The sequence below is a fragment of the Diadema antillarum genome, unplaced genomic scaffold, assembly GCF_040938485.1.
Source record: "Diadema antillarum isolate AM-2024a unplaced genomic scaffold, OU_Dant_1.0 scf00000051, whole genome shotgun sequence".
Classification (NCBI taxonomy): Eukaryota; Metazoa; Echinodermata; class Echinoidea; order Diadematoida; family Diadematidae; genus Diadema; species Diadema antillarum.
The window spans coordinates 1,015,858-1,039,943 of NW_027270940.1; the positions used below are offsets into that span (position 1 = coordinate 1,015,858).

The 24,086-nt window shown below is 36.9% G+C and overlaps 1 protein-coding gene across 1 annotated transcript; it reads right to left on the reverse strand.

The window, feature by feature from the left end:
• Nucleotides 1–6,558: 6,558 nt before the first annotated feature.
• On the reverse strand, nt 6,559–22,367 carry LOC139715568 (uncharacterized). The gene is made up of 7 exons (XM_071627129.1): nt 21,942–22,367; nt 12,286–12,585; nt 11,037–11,387; nt 10,349–10,474; nt 9,872–9,942; nt 6,785–7,148; nt 6,559–6,593 (listed from the first exon to the last, which is right to left on the reverse strand). The coding sequence occupies exons 1-7, from the start codon at nt 22,009–22,011 to the stop codon at nt 6,559–6,561; spliced, it is 1,317 nt and encodes a 438-aa protein (XP_071483230.1). The 5' UTR covers nt 22,012–22,367.
• Nucleotides 22,368–24,086: the final 1,719 nt, after the last annotated feature.

Sequence of the window (24,086 nt, forward strand, 5' to 3'; positions counted from 1 at the left end):
TTATGTTCTTTTCGAAAAATGAAATAAAGCATGAATTGAATTGAATTGAATTTGCAGACAATCAGTATATGCATAATTGTATATACGTCAAAGAAGACAGAATCGTCTGATCTTTCAGTGAATTTTCGCATTCGAATTACGCGTATTATAGTAGTCAACAGAAATATACTTACCTGACAGGAGTATGTCATGGTGACTGCTGTTGAAAAGAAATTGTGTGGCAAGTTGTAGCAATAATTCACAGCGAAGCTCGAAAGACGTGGCAGTGTACACGCCCATTGGGCCAAGCATTCTCCAAGCGACAATGTATGTAGAGAGTTGTCTGTCCAGTTTTGATTGCACAACTCGAGATACTGTATCTATATCAAACAACAGAAACCAAACAAAATTTCGAGAAAAAAAAACAAATTATACAAAGATTCAATGTTTGTTATCAGTATAGGCCTTTGCGTAACAGCAGTGTGAAAGTAAAAGGCTGCATCGAAACAAATACACACATTCATAAAGATGTTGAAACTCATGTCCCAAATCTATAAGGTCCTAATACAATAAAGTATACCTTGCATTTTCTTCGGCTCTAGCGAATTGTCGATAACACAAAAGAGCGTAGTCCCCCCCCCCCAAAAAAAAAAGAGAAATAAAAGTGTATCTACCAAAACTATTTCATTGTGCAATTTGTCTTTCAAGGAAACAGTGTGAAAAAAAAAAACACGTTCATCTCCAGTGAGAACATTACTGTAAAACATGATATATTCGCGGCACGAAATTTTCGCGAATTGGAGCCGACGGCCTTTTTCGTGGCATGAAATTTTCGCGATTTGCCACTGACGTTCAATGCATTTAGTGTAGACAAGAAATTTCGCGTGCATTTTAATTTCGCGAATCTTGGCGCTCGCGAAATTCGCGAAATTAAAATGCACGCGAACATTCCTCGTTTTACAGTATGTGGTTTGCACAGTGGCAAACACGAAATGTACGGTTTACACCTCATGGGAGTGTCTCTGTGTGTGTTTTGAGTGTTACTTGACTTTGGCGATTGAAGATTTTAAGTGATTTCGTTTTTAAGCATAATTGCGCTGAGGTCCTAGTCACATGACTGTACTGGTAAACACGGATCTTCAAGAATCTACATGATGATCTGGGGAGTTCCGGGATAGTTTCGCCCTGGATGTATACTATAGCGTCGACGAGAGTTGATGTGACTGTACATGCGGACCAACACGGCATCTACAAGGATCAAAACGGCAGCTACACGGATCAACACGGCAGGTACACGGTAGCCACACGGACCACCCCGGATCGCTCTGCCAACACGGCAGTCCCCAGATGACGCCGGATGTTTTTGACCTCCAAAAGTTGTCATGTTGGCCTCCCGCCCGGATGTCCAAGGATGTCCAGGGTGTCAACATGGATATCTTCTCGGATCACCCCGGATCAGATCAGGGGTGATCCGGAATGTCGTGACTGGGGCTTGAGCGATGCATAAATACGCATATCTGTGCTATCATAGGGGCAACTAATAGGTGCCCGTTCTCTCCCGAAACTCGCTGTGGGTATAGAAAGGTGGAACTTGTATAAATGGACGATGGAAGAAAGAATGGTCCTGAAGGGGATTCACTCTCATTTTTTCTAGAGGAAATATGAAGAGATTTATTGCAAAATGAGCTAAGCGCCATTTTTAAACATTTCAAAGTAAGTCCATCATCAGATAGAGGGAATATTTTAGAGTTTATGATTTAAGATTTCTCGTATTTTCTTATTATTCTTCTTGTTTTTAGCATATTTAGTCTCAAATATCTAAACTTCACAAGATTGGAGTTAGCTTGTTGTTTTGCAATGTTAGGCATAATGACAGTGCGTTCCTGTCAACATGAAGAGATAAAGATGATTCATACTGTTATTTTTCTTTTAAAGCCAGACTTAAATGGCAATACTTTTAAACTTTATTGCCTTAACGCCCATCTGAATATCGGCATTTCCTTATTTTTTTCATGCAAATTCAATTTCGTTCAGCCAATCCTCCTGCTGTTTCCTCTACCAGACTATCGCCTTTAATCATCGAAACATTTGTTCCATCCTGTTTCATAACAACCTGACAACTTTACTTTGAACAAACATATAAACAGGAATATCACTCAATCATAGATTCAGTGGATTTTGTTTCTTTAAAGCTTCGAAGGCTTCCATGGCGGTAGAACGTTGCCGGCGCACCACATATCATTCTCTAGGGTAGGTGTTTGGCCTTGAAAAGGGCCTACCCAGTCCCGACGTTTCGGCAAGCATGTTTCCGTTACTCGTAAGTTTATTTTTTTTTTTTATCATTACTATTATTATTATTATTATTATTATTTTAATAAGGATAACCTAATGTTGAGGGATGTGTGCAAACGTGACATGAATGTGCGCAAAACTGGCCATGATATTTTGGGAAAAAGCAGCTGTTGACGACCTTGCCTGCTCAAATCCTTGACAATACTTGCTTCAAATGGTGCAAGAATCAGAGAAGTGGAAGAGGAGAGGAGTTAGCAGGCAGGAGAGAAAAAAAAACACGCCGTAAACACCGAGTGGATAGACTCTGCTTCTTCCCTTCGTCTTACTTCGTCAGCAGAAACTACAACTAAAGACCCATTCCAGATTTAAGTTACACAGCAACAACAGGTGTTCTTCGAAACCCTTGGAAAAACCTCACCTGGCGCATCAGCCATTGCCCTCTAGGACTGCCATGCCGAAAGAAGAAAAAACAACAAACACACAAGCAAAACGGGAAAACCGAGCGAACCCGCAAATAATCATTAGCTCTATTTCGCATATGTATTATATTTGATGTTTGTAGGCGGCATGACTACCACCTGACTACTTAAAATTCTGTAATGCCTTTATGAAATACTTTAGTAATACTTCGATTTCCTTTACTTGTCTTACCAGAGGACATCCAGGAATTCTGTAAAGGGGAAGGGGGCGCAAATATACTTCTGGTGCCACTTACTGCGCCCCTTTCATTTATTTATTTTGATTTCTTTTGTTTTAACACCCCTCCCCCTATCCACCACTGCTTACTAATGCAACCATTACCAAAAGACTTACCTGACAGGTTGAAGACTCCTCAGTGAGGATCTTGTAGAAGTCCATGTGAAATCTGCAGTCATTTAGTGTTACTTTATGCAGCACACAGCTGGAACATATACCCTTCGCCAATTCACGCGAAAGAGTTTGTCCACATTTCGTTCCGTCAAGACGTAATGATTTCTAACGGGAGCAAGCATTTTTTGATAATCGTAAAAAGTAAGAATTACCATAGACCGATGTGGGGAAGTAAATGAGTGCTTATTCAATTTTCAATCGTATTTACTAATCATTTCTTTAAAGGTAGGGAATCCCATTTGCATGCCTTAAATAAAGAGTTGTATAAATACAGTGGTATGTTGAAGATAGTATCATTTTAGAAACTCCCATAAAGTATTGAAAGTGGAAGGTAACATTTAGTACATTTTTATTGACCGTTAGATTTTGATTTGAATTTTTTTCGGGGCTCACCGTAAATTCCAGTACATTACTAGGCTACCTTTGCAGACCCATGCACTGCATGTGTGTCCATCATGTATATTTTGTGAAGAAAGTTCATCAAAACTGACAAACATTTCTATATTCATTCTTTCCACACACTCTATGTGTTATTACATCAGCTCTTATACTTTTAGATTTGTGTTTATATATAAAAAATACAGAAGACTGCAACAAAAAGGCTTAAGTGTGGCTGACACACAGAACTACTGAGTAGTTGAGTTTTGTGCATTATTCAAATTGTAGATAACTGTTGACTTCCAAATTTCTCAGCAGTGGCCTAAACAAGTCCCCTGAGGTTCATATTTAATGTTTTGCTGCATTTTGGGAGGTCTGTAAAAGGTATCCCCTACCTTTAAGATATTCTATATTTTTTAAGCAAAGGAGACTTTTTTGTGTCATGATCCTGATAAATACTCAGTTACATATATAAACCTTTAAAGGACACTTTTAAACAAATATACACTTTTGAATTTGAATCTCTTCAACTTTTCTTTTTTTTATATACAAAGTTTAAGAATTCATAGTGATAAATGTGAGGAATAAGAATTTTGTTTTCGAAATTCATAAATTACCAGAAACAAAGATGATGACATCACAGCTTCACATAATAATGCATGATTATTTGGGTGTTCTGCCGGAAAACAGAACAAAACAAGAAAGCATGCATGAATTCTACTCAGATGAACCTGTTAAGCACGTGGTATTATTGTAAAGGAATGGTCATGGGGCTACTAAACAGTAGCTCCCAAGGACAGACATTGCAACATTAACAGAATATGAGACACTCCTATGTCGTTCTATGTTCTGTGTATAATGTTTTTTGGTTTTTCAGGGTACATGTGTAGTCCATTTGAAACAATATTTTCTCCATGTCCACTTTTGACATAACACTTGGCAACTTTCAAATCCTGACCAACAACCAAGCTGGAGCAAAAGCTCTTCAAATGTTTTTTTTCTTTGTTTGTTTGTTTATGCTTTATTGTAATCGTACATCTCCGTCTACGCACATTATATATATATATAGTTGTAAGTTTTCCAGGCGTGTAATACCATGTTCAGCAGACAAAAAAGTGCTTAAGCTCATGAACGTTTGCTAGCACATTTCTTCTCTTGCTAGCATTGAATTTATAAGACGATAAATTAAAAAAAAATGGGAGGGGTCATTTTTCCTGGGATGGATTATTGTCCGAAATGAGATTGACTGTGGCTAATCATATCAAGGGTTTATTGCCCAGTAAGGTAATTGTTGACACCACAAGCTGACAGGGCAATCTTGAAACGACGGTCACGGTATTACCCCAGAATCATGTTAAAGAAAGTTCTACAAGTAGTGGCAGTGAAATAATCTCATGCAGCTATAGGACTTTTGAAATAGACAAAATTCAACCGTTGTAAAGAAGTTTAGAAGTAGACATAATTGGCAATAAATCACGGTAACTCCGTGACCTGACCTTAGTCCTATATTTTGTCCAAGGGGGAATTGAACTGTTTAAGGTGTGTGTGTGTGTGTGTGTGTGTGTGTGTGTGTGAGGTGCACGTCACGAGACCGACACCCACGAGTCATACAGCCCACAAGTCATACAGCCCGCGGCAGGAGTCATATACAGCTCACAAGTCATACAGCCCATGAGTTCGACACTATTAAAAGCCAACAAGGCCCACGAGACCGACACATTACGTGCCTAGTTGTATCTGTCGAACTCGTGGGCTGATTTTACCTAGTGTCGAACTCATGGGCTTTATTTACCTAGTGTCGAACCCATGGGCTGTATGACTCGTGAGCTGTATGAATCATTGACCTGTTTTCAATGTCGAACTCGTGGGCTGTGTGACTCGTGGGTGTCGGTCTAGTGGGATGACCCCGTGTGTGTGGGAGGTGTAGTTGTCTGTTGCCCTATTGGGAATTGTCGTGGGGTAATTATCCGGGGTTTAATTGTCCTAGGGGGAAGTGCCCTACCATGGAGGACAGTTGCCCTATTAGGGAGGTTGTCCGGGGGTATTTGTTCTAGACGCGTAAATAGCCATCCTACATACTTTTTATGTCACTTTCAAATCGACATGTATAAATCTGTATAACTCACCACTTGATTACAGTGTACCATAAACGTAATTCCTGGCTTTGTATGTTCTGATGTTCCATGTGATATTTCGTATTATTCCCATTGTTTCCCCACTACTCTGGCTGCCTCCTCAGTGTTACATTCGAATGCAACGTCAACGCAGTAATCCTGGTCAGAGCATTCCAGCAAGCTGTCAATGATATCAAGACAGAGCTCATTCCCTAAAGCTGATGTAAAATAGAGTATGTAACGGAACTCTTCGTATCGACTGAGAAGTGTTTTCTTCAGGTCATTGTACTTGGCGCCATCATTGGCAAATAAATGTTCGATGTATTTCCCTGCAGCATATTCTTGAAATAATTTGTGGGAGAAAGAAACCATTGGCACAACGAAGCATGTAACGTCAACATCTCTTTCTACTGCCAAAACTCCGACTCTGCAACAGGTTTCCATGGCATCTCGACATTCTTTGAATTGTTCTTCGCGAAATGAATGTTTTCTGTCCAATAAGCCGTTCAGTGCTATCCAACTTATATCTTGAATTGCCATATCAGCTTCCTTCAAATGTTCCGTAGAGTTCTGGGTTTGTCGATTTCCGCATACTTCTGACGCGTAGTGTTCTTTCAGAAAAGAAATAATTTCTTCAAAAACCTGGGAAATAGTTTCTGATTTTTTAATTTCTTCCCGTCTCGCTTCACTCAATTCACTCCACATGAGGCAAAATGTGGCACAGTAGATCGGATACGGGGCCATTTCCAGCCAAACAATATCATTTTCTTCCATGAAAGTGATCAAGTTTTCTCCAAGAGTGACCATCTCTCCTGCTCCGTGAGTTCGAAAGTATCTATTTATATGTTCTGATAAATCCTTCCTGTCGAATCCCTCGATGCCAATTAATGTGTAAGCTATAGTATGAGCGATATCCTCCAAGAATTCAATCGCTCTCCATGATCTTGTGGTCACAATTACCTTGCATGACATATATTGTTCTGATCTTAGAATGCAAATAACCTCACTGCCACATAGTTCCCCGTTATACTCATCGAAACCATCAAACACGAGGAGAATTTTATTTTGATTTACTGAGATGTACTTTTCTATCTGGATTGTTGTTGCTGTATTTGAATCAGATAGGTATGATTTTATGATGTCACTTATACTTTTGCCGTTAGTGACATCACTAATAGAAACTAGGACCACCATGTCCAGATCCTGGAGAATCCTACCCTGGCACCAATCCCAGGCAATCTTGGAGCAGAGTGTTGTTTTCCCGACACCTTCCTCACCCACTATCAGGGGGCGCTTTGAAACGTTGGTCAATAGATCGCCGTACGTTGTTGTTGTAGACTTCCTTCCGTCCGTTATACTCAAATTGGGATTTATTTCGTCCATTTCAGCACATTCCAAAAAGTTGAGTGGAGCGAAAGGAATCTTGCTTCTTGACGTACGGTAATGCTCCTTCAGCTCTTCTTGGCAGCGCTGTACTTGTTCCTTTGTAAGCCAAACTGAGCTACGTGGTGACCCTTGAAAGGGAAGAAAACCAAAGAGAATAAAATGAATACTAGAGAGAGAGAGAGAGAGAGAGAGATAGCAAGAGTAAGAAGGTATCTACTCAATATTATATCATTGTTGTTATACTCTCATTCGTTGTGGCAATAAAGATATTTACAGGAATTCTTTGTTAACAAATGTGACCATTTTCCATTTTTTTCATTTTTGTGTGTGGAGGTTTTAAGTTGCAGTCTTGTATTATTACCTTAGAGAATGACGCTAATTTAGGCCTATGTTTATGTAAGTACAAAGTATGATATTGCCTTTTCATCCCATCTATTTTCCTATACGACTCCATGCTTAATTCACTAGTGGCTGTAAAAGTGCAATTTTATGTACAGATTTTGACACAGTTGATGGGGTGTGGGATAGACGACCTGGGAGTCATGATAATAAAGTTTACCTTTTCTTGCCCCTGGCAGCCCTGTTTTCTATGTCACAATCTAGGTGCTTTGACTCTGTGTTATAATTTATTTCATCTTTTTTATGCTGAATCAAATTTGTTTTGTGTTTTTCTATGTATGCATGTACATGTCTGAAATGCCGAATAGTGATAATTTATCTTATCTTTCATAATTATGCTTAATCGTTTTTGTGTGTGTGTATTTCTATGTATACATGTCTGAAATGGAGAATAATAATAATAATGAAGAAAAATAATAGTAATGAGCAGTGTGCCTATCACTAACATTTATCATACTTAATTTTCTTGATGGCTGTGTGATGTCAATGGTAAAGGCAAAATAGCTCACTTTCCATTAACCCTATTAAGCCCAAGCTATTTTGACCTCTCGCAGGCCCAAGGGGGGGGGGGGGGGGGGCATTGTGCCCCCCCTATATAACTTTGTTATTATTTGATATATCTATGTCATATTTTGCACGTAGGGGGAGGAACGCATACTCTTACATGACCTTACATTTGAATTTTTACAAATTCACCAGTGGAGGGCGTTTTTTAACAATATATATAAAATACATAGGAAATATGCTAAAAACATGATTTTTCTGTATAATTTCTTTATCCCCATAATATGTCTTATTATAAACCAAACATTTTCATATTTGCCATAAATGATTAGCAAGTGGAATTTTATTATTTGTTATGGTTGAAATTTCTCAAGGTCACCACATGGGGCGCTTTTCATATCAACGCAGTGATACATTATGAGACCTGAGATGAAATGTTTGGGATGGGTACATGTATAGTTATGACATTTCATATTTGCATAATACTGGAATTTTGAGATTGCAAATTGATAATTATGATAAACTTATGATATTAGAGGCATAACTTGGGTGAAGGAATCAAAATAGGCCTAACTCAAAAAATAAGGGCAATCTTTAGAAAATATTATTGTTTTCAATTATCTCTATTATATCTATTGTTTTATGCCTATGTCACTTAAAAAACAAAGGAAATGATAAGGCCATAATTACTCCAGGACCATAATTACTTCAAATTTTGCTCCTTCAACAAATTTCAGCCAAGAAACACCCATTTCATACACTGTAATGCTGTTAAATGAATTGGGAACAGAAAAAAGATGCAAAATCTGACTGACATGGTTGTCAGTTTATGGTTGCCATGGCAACCAGCAACATCAAATATAGCTAAATTATACATCAAAATGTTTGCAATTAGATTTTAGGAAAATCGGATTAAGGGCGAAGGAGTGGCAAACGAAAAGCTGGTAGGGGGCACAATGTGCCCCCTTGGCCTTTATACATTTGTAGGGTTAAAGAACTACATTATGAACAGAAGAAATATGTATACCGTAAATAACTAATGATAGTGGTGCACAGTAACATGCTAGAGAAGTTAGAGATTTAATTGTACAGTATTTCCAGCCAAAAATATATTATTTTCTGAGACAATTTAGAAACAAATAATTAATGCTTTAAACATTTTATTTCATATCATTTAAAAGCCTAGGATACGGGGGAGAGGGGGAAATCAATTTATTTATCACGAGATTGAGCACATAGACTTGAATCTTCACAATTCAGTACGTTGGGGTTATTATTGCGTTCAAGATACTGAAAAGTACATTACATACAAATTTTACCTTTTGATAATGTTTTTGGCGAAAGAAAGACACCAAACAATTAAAAGACAATTACCATGTTCAACTCTTTATCCACGGGAATCTGGATTACCCATCTATGCAATGACTAAATTTCAACATTCTGAATGGATTGAGTTTTGACCAATCCCCTTGGATTGGAAATATTACAGCCTCTCCCGACAATAATGTGGATGATGTATTTACGTATACAGTATATCCGTTTACTACAAAGAAACTGGGAATGGTTCTTACTAGGTTACTACTCCTTTCATTTCTGTCTCATAAAAACAGAAGGAGAGTTAGAGAGACTGAGAAAAAGATATCGGCATTTTCGAGCTTCATTGGTAAATATTACACATAATTTGCCTTCAAGAAAACAAAGGAATAGTAGGAGAATATTTACTTGTATTTTTTAGTTAAAAAATGCGTGAGATATAAGTGAGTATGCTGAATTCTCGTAGGAAAACAACAAAATAAGGAGGAAAACTAGGTATTTCTTGGCATGCGTATTCTTGGACTTGAACAGCGCCAAACTCTATATATTGCATCACATCTAATAATGAATTAGCAAGAAAGAGCATTAGCAAGGATTATGATGAGCATGATTGCATTTTTTTTTCTTATACTCATCATTAATTCTTCTTCCTCATGAAGTTGCTCTGGTTCGTGTGGTCTCCAACAGCATGGATTCCAACCACATCCTGTGAAATATACCAACAACATCGGCAAACAAAATTAGTATTGACAATCGTTTTGCAATGACATCCATTGAAATAGATCATTTTGAAAGTTATTGTAGTTTCAAAGACTTTTTCTCATTTAACATTTTCACATATTCGATTTCTTGTTTTTTGTTAAACCTGCTTTATTATACTATTAAGCAGATCTGGTAGATCATTACAATTCCCATCTTACAACGGTGATTATTTAAAGCATAGATTATAATATTTTACCGTATTTTTACCGTATAACCTACTCCTTTTCACGGATTTTGTGTGAAAGCAGATAGATTCTTATTCACTACAGGTGGTTTGCAATGACACCCTCACCCCCCCCCCAAAAAAAGAAAATGAATAAATGATCTAGCTAGTAAAAGAAAATCGCCACCTTTTCTTGGTAGGTATTCCGGATGATATTTTTGCAGGCACTTTCCAACAAGGAGAGATAGGATGGCTAGGGCAACAGGAATGCCAATGACTAGTCCAATGATGAGACCCAAATTACCACGTTTTCCTGAAAAAAAAAATCGATAGAGAAACAGATGAAAAAGTTTATATTCGTTGTATCCTAGATTTCGAAAAATAATGGGAAGAAATATATATATATATATATATATATATATATATATTACCTAGTTGTCATGCTTCCTTTTAGTGCCAAAGAAATGATAGATTCCATAGGGAGAACCATTTTACACATGTTGACGAAATTACATTATTCAGATAAAACACTGCAGACAGTTTAAGGTTTGTGTTTTTGTTTCGTATTTGTTTGAATTCTATTCTCTCTAAATTATCTAATCGTTAGCTTGATTAAAACGCTTCTCGTACGCATATATTTAAGTGGTAAAATGAACATGTGTGTGGTAATTTTAGGTCACTCAAAAATAATAGATCAATCGCCAGATCATGACAAGTCTTGATCTTAGAACTGATATATAATATATACATATATATATATATATATATATATATACATGTATATATATATATATATATATATATATATATATATATATTATCACTTGTTATCCCTTTGTCATTTAGAAACACGAAAATAACAAAGTTTCACAAACCTGGTATAGGCCGGACGGTGATTTCTACTGTCGACGCTCCATTCATTAACGAGTCACCGATAGCTATACACGTAAAGGTTTCCTCCGTCCCATGTAGGCCTAAATCTGAAACAGATATCATCTCAAACCTCTCGTATGAGTCGTCAGGTAGTGTTGTCTGCTGAGAGCTCAAGGACTCTAGTTTCTTTCCCGACTCCTCAGTCCACAGCATAGAGATGTTAGGCTTGAATCCACTCACGACACAGGTAAGATTGAAGGTAGGGGTGTTGGAGGGAGTTTGGTACGTACACCGCCTTTGATGTGACTGACTTGTATCGTCGCATTCCTTGATTGCATGTTTTGATGCCATCGCTTAGGAAACAAGAAAGTTTTGTTTAAAATTATACATTTTTTTAAACATTGAACACTAAAACTTTACTAGAAAATTTCTAAACCATTTTCAAGGATATATTCATCTTATTCGTACCAGTTACCGGCATTTATTTTATATGTGATGGTTTGCTTTATCGTTTATGTTGAAAATGAGACTAGAAGGTGAAATATTCCCAGGATATATATATACATAAATGTATAAAGTGAAGTATTTTCATTACAGAATGACGACTGTGTCATGCCATGATCTCCACGATCACTTGATTTGTTGGTGATATCAAGATTTTAACACCATCACAGTTACTTCTGAAAATTGCTTCAGTTAAGAGGTTTACCATTTTGATTCCAGAAATGCGTTTCCTGCTTCTGGTATATGTTTATATGGCAGCGTCTTGTCCATAAAAGTTTTTTTAATGCTTTATGATTATCTCCCCTTTATTGTCGTATTCATTATTTTGTTGTAATATGTTTTATCATGCCGACTTCAAAAATGTTGTTAATATGATATAGAAATTCATGATCCTCAAAAAAAAAAATGTATTTTACGAAAATTATTAATTCTTCGCACAATTTAGAGTACTTGATAAATAATATTATTTTCATTGACGGTCAATTTTGGTACGAAATCAGTCATTTCGTCAAAATGGCCACTTCGTCACAAGATTAGTCATGTCGTAGTTAAATGATCGATTTCGTCACGAAATCGGTCATTTTATCGATGAAATAAATGACTTTGTGACATCTTTTTGTAACGAAATCGACCGTGTGACACTTAGCGCCCCATAGCCGCTGCGGTTATCCGTAAAATTTAACTTCTCTTCTAGATTAAGGATCACCATCTAACATAACTATAAATAAACACGTGAATGTGACTTACAGTTGACTGTCATGAAGACGGAGTTGTCAAAGTTTTCAAAATCGTTCAGCGTCACCTGGCAGTAGTAGAGACCTTCATCTGCTACCTTCAAATCGTTGATCACGAGGCTGAAATTTTTGTCGATGTCGAACCGTTCCTCCACGCCCTTGAAGTTTCCTTCCACGAATGTAGCCTTGGTCGTCCTCGGCTGATCATCGGAGATGCTCTCCTTGACCCAGAACACAGCTTCAGGCTCCTCCTGGATACCACAACTCAGTCGGATGTCTTCTCCTTTCCATCCCTGAAAGGTAGAGGCAGTACCTACCATTGATCATAAACAATGGAAAAGTGAGTAGATGTATAGTTCAAGTTTGGTAGGAACTTTTGTGGAGAGAATTTTACTTGAGGGAAGTGATTCCCACGATATGTCAAGGGACTGGCCTGCAGAATATTTATATAATATTGACTGGCCCTGAGGGAGGTACCAGAAAATATTGCCCAAACTGAAAGCATATTACCCGAGTCGAAGACGAGGGCAATATGTTTTCAGTGCGGGCAATATCTATCTGGTACCTCCCGAAAGAAAGGCCAGTCAATATCATAATTATTACCTATCCCCTAGGTTAATTAAGAAAATATGTGAATACGGCTATACACTATGATACAGATCAAGCCACATTTGATTACCTGTAGACCATCAACATGTTGAATAATTACAAAATTGTTCATCAATGTATATCATTCAACTCCAACTTCAAAGATAGATATGTAGTTGTAACAGGCAAACTTCAAACATCTGAATGCTCTTACACTTTATCTTTACTTCTCTGTTTAAAGTTGGAGAGTTGTAAAACTACATGGTCACTGCGCAATTCGGAGCACAAATGGACTAGTCATTGTTTGACGCCTAGTGCTGCTGTAAGTGGTCGACCTTGTATGAGTTGATTTATCAGCGTTCTTCTGCGGTGCATGTAACTGACACCCTGGACGACCTGGAATGTTTTTTTTTTTGTGGTCGATCGGAATGTTTACGTTTAAAGCAGGGAGGTGGGGAGAGAGATTCCACTCTTTCTCTTCCCACCTCCCAGTTTTACAGTGCACTCCTATTATAACGGCCACGGTTATAACAAAATTCTGGTTATAACGAAGTAAATATTTGGGCTGCAATGTCATCCACTATATGTATTTCTATTGTTTATTTGTTCAGTTATAACAGCATTCCGATCTAACAAAAGAAAACCGCCGGTCCCGAGGATTTCGTTATAACAGGAGTCCACTGTATGAGTAAAACCCCCGGATGCTCGTGATATGCTCTAATATCGCCTGCTGAACTCCCGACCCTGCAAAATACCAACTGTAATTGCCTCGCAAAACTACCTCGTATAGGTAATAATTATATGATATTGACTGGCCCTGAGGGAGGTACCAGAAAATCTTGCCCAAACTGAAAGCATATTGCCCGAGTCGAAGACGAGGGCAATATGTTTTCAGTGCGGGCAATATTAATCTGGTACCTCCCGAAAGAAAGGCCAGTCAATATCATAATTATTACCTATCCCCTAGGTAAATTAAGAAAATATGTGAATACGGCTATACACTATGGTACAGATCAAGCCACATTTGACTACCTGTAGACCATCAACATGTTGAATAATTGCAAAATTGTTCATCAATGTATATCATTCAAATCCAACTTCAAAGATACATATGTAGTTGTAACAGGCAAACTTCAAACATCTGAACGCTGTTACACTTTATTTTTACTTCTCTGTTTAAAGTTGGAGAGTTGTAAAACTAATGGTCACTGTGCAATTAACTGAGCACAAATGGACTAGTCATTGTTTGACGCCTAGTGCTGCTGTAAGTGGTCGACCTTGTATGAGTTGATTTATCAGCGTTCTTCTGCGGTGCGTGTAACTGATACCCTGGCGTCCTGGAATGTTTTCTTTTTGTGGTTTACGTTTAAAGCAGGGAGGTGGGGAGAGAGATTCCACTCTTTCTCTTCCCACCTCCCTGTTTTACAGTGCACTCCTATTATAACGACCACGGTTATAACAAAATTCTGGTTATAACGAAGTAAAAATTTGAGCTGCAATGTCATCCACTATATGTATTTCTATTGTTTATTTGTTCAGTTATAACAACATTCAGATCTAACGAAAGAAAACTGCCAGTCCCGAGGATTTCGTTATAACAGGAGTCCACTGTATATGTAAAACCCCCGGATGCTCGTGATATGCTCTAATGTCGCCTGCTGAACTCCCGCCCCTGCAAAATACCAACTGTAATTGCCTCGCAAAACTACCTCGTATAGGTAATAATCATGAATATGCGCTACAATCTTCTACGCTGGTGAGTGAAGATCATGGATCATCAGACACTGTTTCATTTGAAGTCAATGAAAGGTGTGTATTATAGTTGAATACGACTCCGATTTTCTCCTTTTTTTTGGGGGGGGGGGTGGAATAGAAGGGAAATTTAACTAGTAGACACCTAAATATGTTATTCCAGTAGAATGCCTTTATGTTGAATGATTAATGACATCTACACGATTTTGTCGCTGACAACAATATCAAAATAGTTGTTCATGGCAAATGGTCAGCCAAGACTTACGTCGCATAATACATGGAAAGGGGTTAGTATTTTTTTTTAAACTATGTTGATTGTTGGGAACATTGTTCTTCTATCCATGTCTAGGTCTATTTTGTAATACATATACAAACGGTGATTGAATACAGGCAGCAAATAACGAATTGCCCGGCTATTAAGAAATCGCACGTCAATATAATATAGACTTTAGAACTAACATTTCTATAACGGAGGGGGAAGTAAACACCTATAGGAGAGTGAGGTCTAATCATTGGCGGATTTCGCCGCATATATTTTTGTCCTATTAATGTCTATTTAGGTAAAATAGAGAAACTAACCTGTCAATTTTTCTAATAGTTTATGTGTCATGGGAAGGAATAGTCGATAGTCTCCCATGAATGGGATGCGGTATGTGTTTTTACAGATGCAGGATCGAATGAGGTAACAGTACAGTGAGGTCTCGTCATTGTTTTTTGTTTCGTTTTGCTTTGCTTTGTTTCGTTTGTCAATGTTCGTTTTTGTTAGAATTCATTTCCATTCTATCAGTCGATTATTTCACTGTACATAAAGATTTCAGCAGTATAAAAAAAGTATCCTATGTGTAAATAAACATTCCATCTATTAAAGGCCTACCCTTATGGAAAGAACACAGTTTTACCACACTATGTAACACAGTGTGCAACACAGTGTGGCACACAGTGTCGAACACAGTGTGGAACACAGTGTGTAACACACTGTCGAACACATGTGTTTGATATGTGTTTAATATGTGATTTTGGGACGTGTGGTAACACTGTGTATTTACCACAGTGTGAAACACAGCGTCACCACACTGTGCAACATAGCGTAACCACATGGTCCAAAACATATTAAATACACTGTGAATCAAACCACAGTCTCACACACTGTGACCACAGGGTTATAACCACATAGTCCATTACACTGTGGTAGTCACCACATAGTCCGCCACACTGTGGTATTCACCACATAGTCCACCACACTATGGTATTCACCACATAGTCTACCACACTGTAGCAGTCACCACATAGTCCACCACACTATGGTATTCACCACATATTCTACCACTGTGGCAGTCACCACATAGTCCGCCACAGTACATTGTGGTAGTCACCACATAGTCATCACTCCAGTTGGTACTGCTGTGTGGTATTGTCCTGTGATAGTCATGTGGTATAGCATGCCAAGAAACAAAACCCACAAGAATATCCTGTGACATTTTTCTGTAATTAAAGTGTACAAGAAAGCAGTTGTAAACACAGTTTGAATTCATACTACTGAATATTCTCGGCACACTACCAGAAGAAATTATTGTGTACAAGTAACAGACAGTGAAGTGGCATTTGTACATGGTTTTGTGGTTTTGGAAGATGATAGTGATGCCTTTGCTCTCGTTAAGTATGTAGAGCATGATGGCCCATTTGTAAAGAATAGAGACAGGGAGAGCCATGCTGATGCTGGACACATCAGAGTAGTGAAACGTGTGCCCAATAGATTGTATACAATACCTCCTGGTGAAATGAATGGAAAGCATGTGATTCATGAGAGACACAGGGAAGTTATAACATGTCACTTTTTGTTCTCTTTTCACAACTACAGATATTCCCAGTATTATATCATTTCTGGTGTTTGATGTTATGCATCCGTAAACAGTATTTACACAACATTAAATGCATGATTTATTCATCTGAAGGTTGGATAAATGACATATATAGGTCATTTTCTCACATTAAATGAATCTGTTGTTCCATGCCAGTATATGAAATTTGAAAGGTATCAACTGAAATTAGAAAAAAAAATTAAGTATTGAACATTTGCAACTACCGTGTACTTACATTGTGTTGTATATTGTTAGCTATAAGTTATTGGTTTATTACTTCATTGGATGATAAGACCAGTTAAGTTGCTTTACAAACTTGATAAAAATCGCTGGAGAGTAAATGTAGTGATGAGGTATATTCGTTTAATTTGATACGTAAATGTACATTTATTAATAAACTACAATACTTGAATCCTTTGACCACACTGGTAAAATGCTCTCCCCCCAACAAAACCAGAAATAGCCTGGTTTTATAAGGATTAACATGCCATGTGGATGTACAAGATCTGAAATCCCATACTGACAGCACTATACCAAAGTTCAATATACACCTCAATGTGGTAAACATGAGTCATTGTGTGTCAAAGTACTAGATGTTCAAAAAATAGTTTAAGCTTTTGATTGTGAATGACGGAAAACCCATGAAAATATAACTTTCCAGAAATTTACACAATAGGTAGCTAATATAGGCATACAATTTTGTTGTATGCTGTTTCCTGCAATACTTTGAAACAGTACCCAACAAAATTATGCGTTATTCAGCGGATACCTACTGTGTAAATTTGAGGAAAGTTAATTTCATTATTTTTTAGTTATTCAAAATAAAAAAATGTAGTGTTTTTTCCTGAACATCAAGTATGTGGATATTATTGTAGTGTTAAATCAATGATCTGAAATCCCACTGTGTAACAACATTATGGACACAGGAGTTTACATATTTCTATGTATACCATACTGTGTGTTCAGTATGCCAAGTACGTGGAGATGATGTAGGTGAATGATCTGAAACCCACAAAGTGACAACACCGAGCACAGGGTTTACACATAGTTCAGTATATACCACACTGTGGTAAGCACAAGTCACAGTGTCCGGTACACGAAGTCAGTGTGGATTATGTGGTAAATGAATGATCTGAAATCCCACAGTGTGACAACACTATCTACACAGAGTGTACACATAGTTCAAAATATACCACACTGTGTCAAACATGATTCACAGTGTGTTCAGTATGTCATCTATGTGGGGATTATGTGGTAAACCACTTAAACTGAAATACCAGACTGTGGTAGCATTATGAACACAGGGTTTATACATAGTTCGATACATGCCACACTGTGGTATATGTGTGCCACTCTGTGTTCAGTATACCAATAAAGTGGTACACTATGTGATCTCAAATCCCACACCGTGACAACGCTGTGACCACATGGTTAGCACATTGTTTACACATAGTCAACTATGTGAACACACTGTCGTAACACTATGCCACACTGTGGTATATGTGTGCCACTCTGTGTTCGGTATGCCAGTTATGTGCTACACTATGTGATCTCAAATACCACACTGTGACAACGCTGTGACCACATGGTTAACACATTGTTTACACATAGTCAACTATGTGAACACACTGTGGTAACACTGTGTTTGTTCCATAATGGTATGCCTATAAGCATTAAAGTCATTGTATTATGCGTATGAAAAATTGACATTTGTATAATAAGAAGAGATGCCTAGTTTTTCAGTTCATTTTAAGCAACAACAAAAAAAAATGTTGACAGGACATTACCTTCCTGACAATCGGTGACAAAATATTTGTCATCACTATATCAAAGCATGAGAACCGATTTTCGGGGCTGATATTCTTTCCTATACACGCTGATAATACGCCATATACAAGCTGACACACAGAAAACTGGATTACTGTAACAAGTGTTCAACAAGGTGAGTCGACTGTACGGTGATTGAACTTTGGTGAATGATAATTTGATGTCAGTCATGTTGAACCTAACATCTCATTCTTTTAGCTCGTCGGAAAAAATGTTCATTACCATTTGACAAACCATCAAAGAACATGAAATTTGAGTAGCAATAACCATGATGTAACCAATAATCATAATATAAAACAGATATTATTCCAAAATACTGAATCTTCGTTTACTGAAATCTGATCATCGGAACACAAATATTAAACTGCGTAAGGAAAAAAAAACCCGCTGTTATAACACTTTTTATTCCCGCAAGCATACCTCAACACTTTTTGACACTCTCTTCTCTGTACTTCAACCAAGATATGTAGACTGTCCTTTTTAGAAAGACTAAAGATAAAAAAATGAATAAATGTAATGTGTCATAACATGTATAACCTTATTATTAGACACCAATGTGCCTCTAAAGCTGCAATTATTGTAACGGAAACCACAAACGTTCTTTAGAAATGAGCGAGAAATGATTCTATTTGGCTAAAAAAAATCATCATTTTCATCAATCATTTTTCTGAGCTGCAGCATTGCCAGAAAGTGAGGGGGAAATATTTTGTTTTCCTTTTTATCTTTTTACAAATTGAATGCAGATGTGCGATCGTTAAAGGCTCGCTAGCTCCGATTTTAACAATATTTTATTTCGAATAGAAAAACAATGAACTAAAGAAAATGATGTGCATTTTCTACTTTCCTCGGTCATTAAAAGAAAAATACCTATAGCGCAAAAAAGAAGGGAAAAAGAAGAAGATAAATGATATACCATAAATACGTATGATATAGATATGTATTTAGTAGTATAGACAATGCGACAATAATATGTATTTAATTATGTAAATGTTAATGTTTGCATAAATAATTTCACATAAACATTGTTTCATTGATATTACTATATTTGCACCTCGACATACGTATACGTATACATACGTATTTGTCGAGGTCTTGTTAAGGATAAAATGCCTATAGGTATTATATCCGTAACAAGACACTTCGATTGAACGGAAACTGTCAAGCCACTGCACCCTTCTCAGTCGTATATCACTCTCTGCCTTTTACAAAATTCCTACGATCAAAATCCACTGCATACAATTTTCATGATTCGTTGACAAATATTTACCCAGACATATTACATAAAGGCCCTTCAGGATTAAAAGCAAACGTAATTGCAGCTGTTTGCTTTTTTTTTTTCAGGACCAAAATTCATGCGCTTGAATATCCTCAGCACCTTCGTTTTATTTCAGCATTTACAACCACAGCATTCTGTGAACGAACATTTCAAATAATTACTTCCTGTGATTGTTGTGATTGAAATTGTTACAGCAACTACATCATTTTTTCTCCTTTATCTATTCATTTATTACTTATTTGCGTGCAAGACGTGGCAGGTTCAAAGTTTATGTGGGATTTCTCATTGCCTCAATACGGCTCTTCAGGATCAGAATGTATTTCGCGGGCTGAATGCACGGTCCCTATAGACGGCAAACTACGACGCAATAGTTCCAATACAAGATGGCGTCAGCGCCTCCGTGTAAAACCCAAGCCGACTTCTATCAATGCATGCACACATGAACCCACACACATTAATGTGTGGTTTGGATAAATTCATTTTTTTTTTGGCAACTCGTATCTTCAATGTTCTTCACTGATTTCTTAAATTGCAACAACGTTGACGTAACCTAATGGCATATTGAAATAACGTCAACATTTTTCGTTTTGCTAATAAGCTTTCTTCAAACCCGTTCTCCTTTGACATTACTAACGTTGTTGATAACCCGATTAAAATTCCAATTAGATTTTGACCTCTAGAAAACCATTAAGCTAATGATCTCAATGTGGAAAGTGAAACACTGGACCATAACAAAATCATTTTAAAACAAAGAGATACAGCTTGTTAGACTATTATATAGAAAACCTCTGGACATATACCTCTTTCCTACCAATATAGTCCAAGCTTTGATGGACCATTATGGAAAGTGGTAATGCCACATCAGAAACCCACACAGAAATTCAGAGTACAGAGAAAATTAATGTAAAATAAATGTATGGAAATAAAGTGTTGGATGATTATCATTTTTTTTTATGGGGGGGGGGGCGGTTGAAACAAAATATGCCGCATTCATCGTGGTGGTAATGAATGGAAATAATTATTCCATTCTTCAAAATTATGCAAATTTGTCTCAATATGAAGTGCGGAACCCTATTTTGAAAAAAAAAAAATCATCACATCCAGCGCGTTGCGATAAGCTGGAAATATTCTAACATTCTGCATAAAAATGAGAACAAGTCCCTAATGGATTCCCACATTCCTTTGGTCCTGACGTGTACTATCAGTCCATCAGGTTTTAATGGAGTCGTTTATGCTGGCTTCTATTGGATCATCAGAATGTCAGTTACTGACTGAAAGATTAAAAAAAAAAACTCTGGTTGCTGCTGGTCCGTCAAACTCCGACAGAAACCATTAGAAATCATCAGATATCTGTATAGGTCTTGGTGGTCTCTTCGGATAGTCCCTATAATGGAATAATTTATACCTCACCTTTAATATAGGGCCTACACCGTAATGCCCCATTCGAAAACCATGACAGATACACATGACTGAGATATCACAATACCGTTTTCTGATGGTGTCTTTATTATATCAAAGACTGTTGTTTTGATTGCTCGAACAATAATTATTACGATCATCACATGGCCATTAACCCTCTAGTGGAACTATTAGAGTTCTCGATGGTGTGTCATGGTTTTAAATGGATCGATCTACTTTCGACACGGGGAAAGTGAAACTATCTTTCCATAAGGCTGGCCGTAAAAGCGAAAGTGAGTAGGTCCAATGTTATCGACACTGACTTCATGCCACACGCTTACTCTATACACGAACATTAGTTTTCACTCATTTCATCGGCATACATAGTCCGGCTGTCTTTTACCCCTATACCGGTTAATACCTGAGATTTATCAGTTTTTATACAGACTATGGATTTTTCATTAGATTTTTAAAAAATTTATTTATATACCACCTTATCATGTACATATACTCATTGATAATGTTTGACGATATTCTGGTGGGTTCCATAGTTTTATACACACCATTGAGTGATACATAATGTTGGCATCCAACAACGTTATAAAAATAATTGATACTAATTATGTTCGATTCAATTCATTTTCAAAGTTTATTTCGTTTTTCGACAAATATGCATGTCACTTCCCTTGATAACAATGACAGTGAATAAGGTAAACCAAACATTGCAGAATGAAAAGACTATACAATAATTGAGGAAATTTAGAATTACTTTTCATTGTGATAAAAACAGAAGTGGTCGAAGTAAAGTATAACATTGCGCAAATTGCGAAAAATGGAGGGACCCACTAAACAGGCAGAGCTTGTAGAATGGGAATCAATGAAAAAATAAATTGAAACACCTAAAAAAAAAAGTCTGGAAGCCCCCTGAAAAATAGAGTACGCAAGTTCGTAAAATAATGTAACACTCACCTTCTGCCGCAGCGCTACAGCACACAGAAGCCAATATTAGCAGAAAAACGAGGTTGAATCTGTTATTCATTGCAGAGAGGAGACGATTGAGGCAGTGTATAAAGTCGATTACACGATTTAATTGTATTGTTCTAGCAGTCTGTCAAAATATGATCCTCTCCCTCGCATTTTGCAAGAAGAGGGAGATACATTGGGCACACTAAACATAATCTATATCCTTTGGAGACAAACGGGATTCTTTTGTTAAAAAAAAGAAGAAAGTTTATCGGGTAGAGTAAACGCCCTGTTCCACGATGCAACGCGCCCGTCTTCCTTACAAACTCGATGACTTTTTATCAAGCATACTTGGTACAATATATCGTTAAAAAAATGCCGACGAGACATCTATGGTGTGTTATGTAGCGTCCCAATGAGTGACTAACAACATAATAGACGCTATGTGATCATGCTGATGCATTGTGGGTGTCTGCAGGGGACTGCTGTGAAGTTTGGCGCCAGGAGGTAGTGAACAAAGGTCACTGCAGTTCAGGTATCGTGCACAACATACGTGTAGACACACTCCCTCGTTTGTGGGTGTACTTCAGTCGAATCTATAAAAATCAGAGCGTTTGCGTCTATATGAAACAAAAATGTCCAAAGTTCGATTTCATTTCATTGTGAGCTGAATATCTAAACCATTCGAATAGATTAAAACATACATGTATGTCGAGATGTTAAAAACTACTTTTTTGAAATTGTATGGATGTTTAAAAAAAAAATCTACAAAGATAATCCATTTACTAAGCCCTTAATAATACATTGATGTGCAATGATCATGTATGCATGAATTGTCTATAGAGTTGTTAGGATCACTGTCATTTTGGATGCATGCACAAAAGTCATTATTATTGGCTTTATGTAACTTCGTGTCTTCTTATTTGGCAGCTGGGAACCGTGCTGTCTATATAATACTGCATGACAGAGTATCTTCGTGTTGATGATAGAGAAGAAATTGTGCCCCTTCAGAATCTTTTTAACTGAATTGAAATCAAATTTCATTTTATTCATAACTATACAACAATGACAAAGTGTTTAAATGTAATACCAAAGACCTACATTAAAAAAGAAAATTTGAAAGAGGAAGAATTGCATTATTGCAAAAGAGAGGCCCAGAGTGAAGGACAAGCTTGTTAGCATGTGGCCACTCATTAAATGTTGTTAATGCTCGGTATTCCGAAGGAAAATAAGATGCGTTTCTTGAAGTTCGTTAATCCGAAAATGAAAATAAGATTCGTTATTCAGAAGATTCAGTAATCCAGGTGAAATAAGGTTCGTTTGTTAGTACACAGCTAGTTTTCTCATTTTACCTTTAAACCCATTGATATTGTTTTCATTATTATTTCTGTCATTATTATTATTATTATTTTCCTAATGTTCATGATACTACTACTACTACGTAAATAATAATAAAAATTATTATCATTAATAAAATTGTTATTATTGTTATTATTATTACATTTTTTAAAGAATTCTCCTCCCAACTGTGTTTCTATCTTTGTCTCCCTGTGACATCACATACTGTTGAAGTCTTCTTATCCAGCAATATTGTTGGACCCAAAATACTAACCAACTTTCTAAATAAACAAATAAACAAAAATTGTAACTTACAACTAATTTAACTTATTTGCTCTTCTCTGCTTATATTTCTACATCACTCAACGAACATAATTGTGTTCCGTAAATGAAATAAGTGTGTTTTGTTCTTGCGATTAGTTTGTAATCTCCAAAGCATGAGTTCCCTTCATCATACGTTTTGTTTTGTTTATTGATCATCAGTATGTTGGATTTTTCTTTTATTCAGATGTGGAAAGCCTTCCGCTACCCCTTCGCTTTTTTGTTTTTGTTTTTTGGTTATATTCCCGTGATACAGAGGGGAAACAATTTCTCAGCCTTTAATCCGTAACATTTTTTTTTTATCAGTCAGAAAAAAGGCTATCGGCTTACAAGGAATGTAGTATCTTCTCGTCACTTCGTTTTTATTTGTTTCAGGCCTGCCCGAAAATACGGATAATGATATATGAAAATATGCCCTGATTGTGCTCTCCCTCCCCCTCTGCGTAAAATCAGGGTCAAATTTTTATTCTTTATCTTCATGTGCTTTGTCAT